At 41.7% G+C, this 4,306-nt stretch overlaps 1 protein-coding gene across 1 annotated transcript in view; it reads left to right on the top strand.

Annotated features, from left to right (window-relative positions):
* Nucleotides 1-326: 326 nt before the first annotated feature.
* The window catches only part of LOC140337974 (solute carrier family 13 member 1-like), a gene marked incomplete in the record, with an annotated part of 38,121 nt that continues 34,141 nt past the window's right edge, over nt 327-4,306 (top strand). The window contains 1 exon segment of the mRNA XM_072421880.1: nt 327-795. Coding sequence (XP_072277981.1) covers nt 619-795 — 177 coding nt within the window.

Here is a 4,306-nt window from a genome sequence, read left to right as displayed (position 1 = left end):
TAAGATAACCATCAAGAAATGAATCTTTCCAGTAGCAATGGCAGCCTTCAATGAAAGGTTTCTTGTTAGATCATCTTGCGCTTCCAAAAATAAAATTCTGCTAGACATGACTGGTCCAGAATTGGAAATAAGGCGAAGGCGGAGGAGGGGAAGGGTGAATGAGTTCATAGTGACGAATGAGGTCTCAGGTGGGAGTAGTGCTATCACAATGCAGCATTTCAGTAGTGAGAGTGATGAAGGAGGGGGGGAAGAGGAAGGCCCTGGCTTCCTATAGGGTAATTGCCCAGCCTTGTTGGTGGGTTTGCTTGTGACGTGGCAGTGTGCGAGCACGGATATGCAGGACTTCTTTGTTAGTAGGAGACAGGAGGCTGTGTATGTGCATCTGATCAGCCGGCTTGCCCTCTCCTGCTGGCTGGGTCTGAATGCCTGCCCCCTGATGGTGGGGGAGGGTCCATAGCCCTCCCAGGCCCATTCTTTCCCCTGTTTGTAATTAGAGATGGTCAATGAGATGCAGAAAATTTGACTTTTATGTATGCCCTAGACATGCAGAGGTAAGAAAGCCGGCTGCAGGAGAGGCTCAGCCTGCCCATCTTGCCTTTCCAGTCCCAGGCCCTCCTGATGCCTGCCCTGGACCTGCCTCCTCTAGAGCATCCCCTGCCTGTTTGGATCCCTGGATTGGTGTGCCTGCACATGGCAATGTCTTTATTGCAGCAGATCTGGCAGCAGAAAGATGTCGTCATTACTTTTGTCTTGCCTCTCCTGCTCCTTCCCTTGCCTCTGGTAGCACAGACCAAGGTAAGGATGCTACTTGGTGGGGGGCATTGGGTGCAGGGATGCCTTGGCAATGGACCCCGCATGCAAAACTTTGATATCTACAGAGTAATGTTCACACTGGGCAATGTGCTCACTTACTGTAGGTACAGACAGACCCATCTATAGGGTCTGGTTTGGGTTTGGGATGGGAGGGGGTGGTTGTCAGTCCCAGAAAATTATTATTAAACTGTATTTATATAGTGCCAACATATTATGCAGTACATTAAATAAGGGTTGCAAATGACAGACAGATACAAATAATGGCACAGGGGGAAAAGAGCCCAAAAGGGTTGGGGAAATGTCCTGATTTGCAGCAGATCAATTGATACTTTCTTTGCTACATTCATCACTTTTGTATTATAGGCTTTCAAATAAAACATCGTTTAATTTTAGTTTGCATGCCATGAGAAACAGAGCTGTGTGACCTATACGTTACAGCTCCTCTGAACTCATTCATTGGTATGGAAATACAATTTGTAGTTTGCTAAACGTTGCTATGTGTAAATAGGGAGGGGGTCACATTTATAAAATAAGAAAGTTATTTTCAGTTGGCTTTTGTGGATTTAAAGAAAACTTGAGCTAGGAGGAATTTGAAGAATGTAATGACTAACCTTTCCTTTGTAAACTGCTTGTGAGCTAGCTATGGTGGCCATGCCTACCCAATGACTTCAGATCTGGGAAAAGTATGCAAGTCTAAAAAATGAAGACAAAACTTGTGATCTGCTTTCTTGTTCGGGGGTCACTGATTCAAAGTGCAGCAGTGAGATCTGAGCTGACCACAATCTGACTGTACAATCTTCTTTATATTTTCTGTAATGTGAATGCCTATATATAATTGATAGTTATTGGTAAGCCTGTCCATTATCTAAAGGAGATACAGAAGAATGTAAAGGATCTAGGGCTAATGATAGTATTGGTAAAATGTGTGGTCACCTTTATATTAGTGCTCATCAATTTGGAGTTTTCTTGCATCTTCTGCAATTTATATAATAATTGAAGCAACTCGGTAGCAATAATCTAGGCAGAAGGTGATACCGGCAACTCTACTTTTTCCTTGGAACATTTATTGCATTATGGTCCTGGTGCATTGTAAGATTATGTTTTTATCAGTGTTGTGTTATACCAGGTGATTCCTATTGCAGAGATTTCCCTTCACTTCCTGTTCTGAGGATACATCATGATGTATTCTTCAAAGTAAGGTGAATTCTTCTCTTAGTTGTCGCCAGAATAAATATAGCCATTGGAAGATTTCCATCATTTCCTGCAACAGTGCAATTGGTCACTAAAGCCTCGTACAGATGTCAGATGGTTGTCACAATCTTTTATGATCATTTCCAATGCAAGATGAATGAATGAGCGCTGTACACACATCGTTGTTCTGTTATATGGAGAGGGGACGGGGACGATAAGTGAGTGGCATCCTGCTGTGCTTTCCTCCATAGTGGTCATTCCCGATCAGTTGTTCATATTCCCTCACTGCAAATTGATGGACAACTCCAGGGGACCGCTGTACACATGTCAGATTTTTGTCCGAGACCAGCTCATCTCTGGTCACTATTATCTGACGTGTGTATGTAGCTTAAGACAATGGCTTAATTTATTAAAGCTCTTCAAGGCTGGGGAGGATACACTTTCATCAGTGAAGCTGGGTGATCCAGCAAACCTGGAATGGATTTCTTCAAAGCCATTTGTTATTTGTTAGCAAATGATTTCAACCCAGTACCCGATCCATTCCAGGTTTGCTTGATCACCCAGCTTCACTGATGAAAGTGTATCCTCTCCAGCATTGGGAAGCTTTAATAAATCAAGGCCAGAGGGTGAATCTCTCCAAGAAGGTTACATGATAAAACGAATACAGACAGCACTTTATAACTCCAGTTGCTTTTGCTTGACTTTCATTTTTTAATAACAAGTGAATGAGCTATAGCAACAAATCACTTTTCACTTCACTGTAGTGAGATTATAACTTCTCACTGACTGTTGTGACTTTTCACTTTGCATTTAGATCACTATTGGCTCACTTTGAGGGTTTATTCTCCATCTGATCATTAGTATTGCCTAATATATAAAAATGACGTGGCACTTAGCCTTTCATGCCCACGACATCACAAATATACAATGCCTGGCCAAAAATATGTGACACACACTTTAATATTTAATTGTGCTGCCTTTAGGTTTGATTGCAGCATAAATTGGCCATGGTATCATTTCGATGCGTTTTTGAAATATCACAACAATTATTTCTGCATTTGCATTACCTTTTTAAGCTTTTATGATAGGAAAGTCTGACCATGGAAATCTTCTCCAGCACAGCACAAAGATTCTGAATGGGGTTAAGGTCCATGAAAATGATCCAAAGTAAATGATGTCTCATGCTCCTTGAACCACTCCTTCACAGTTTGAGCCTGATGAATCCTGGCATTGTCACCTTAGAATATGTCTGTGCCATCGGGAAAGAGAAAATTCCATTCATGGAAAAACCCAGTCATTCTGTATATTCACGTAGTCAGCTGAACTCATTTTTTTTGGGCACATAACATTGCTGATGCTCGAGCTGGCCAACTGTAGCAACCCCAGGTCATACAATTGCCCCCACAGGTACCCCAGACCATATCACTGCCCCCATTGGCTTGGGGACATGTTATGGCCAGGCAGTGTATAATTTTCTCTCGTAGGCATATTAATATTCAATGGATCTAGTATAATCCTTAAGGGGCTACTTAGGTCCTAATGATGCCATTTTTTTATATCAGGTGAATGTTTGTTAGCCCATCCATTACAGTCTAGCATAGACAGTAAATTATTTCCTTGTAGTAGGAAGTGGAAATAAGCAAGCAAGAGGTTTCAATTGGTCAATTGGGGTTACATCCAAGAATAGGAAAGTCAGAAAACACACACAAACAAGGAACAAATACTTTTTTTTTCCTACATTGGCACAATGCAGTCCAATGACTGCTCTGCAGAAAATACCTACTGCCTCCAAAACTACATTATGGATTTAAAGTTTTTACGAATTGTGGTCACCATGACAAATGGAGAGCTTGAATCCTTCTAGTTGGAGATTACAGTAATAAAAAAACTGACAAATAAGCAAACACTTTTCAACTCTATTAAAAATTGCTTCAGGCTAACCTACATTTTTATAATAACAAGAAGCAATGTGATTCTGAACAATAGGGTGTGGAGGTTGAATTGGAACCAGTAGGGGCATGCAGGGCCAATCTGGTCTCTACCCTGGCTAGATTTACAGTAGATAATGGCACCAAGTTGCAAAGCCAGCTCGGCTTTGTAGTTTTAGTCTGTTTGTAGTTTAGTCTGTTTGGAGTTTGTAGTTTTAGTCTGCAGGGGAAATTCCTAAACTTGCCTCTCCCTGGGCCCGTGCAATATTGCCCACGAAGCCACTGAACTTGCCAAAATCTTCCAATCCCAGCATATATAGCACCAATCATTCAATCATATAGAGAGTTTGTTCTCCATGATCTCTTCACATCCA

The sequence above is a fragment of the Pyxicephalus adspersus genome, chromosome 9, assembly GCF_032062135.1.
Source record: "Pyxicephalus adspersus chromosome 9, UCB_Pads_2.0, whole genome shotgun sequence".
Lineage (NCBI taxonomy): Eukaryota > Metazoa > Chordata > Amphibia > Anura > Pyxicephalidae > Pyxicephalus > Pyxicephalus adspersus.
The sequence above is the reverse complement of the archived record's forward strand: the minus strand, read 5'-3'. Positions and strand labels throughout refer to the sequence as shown.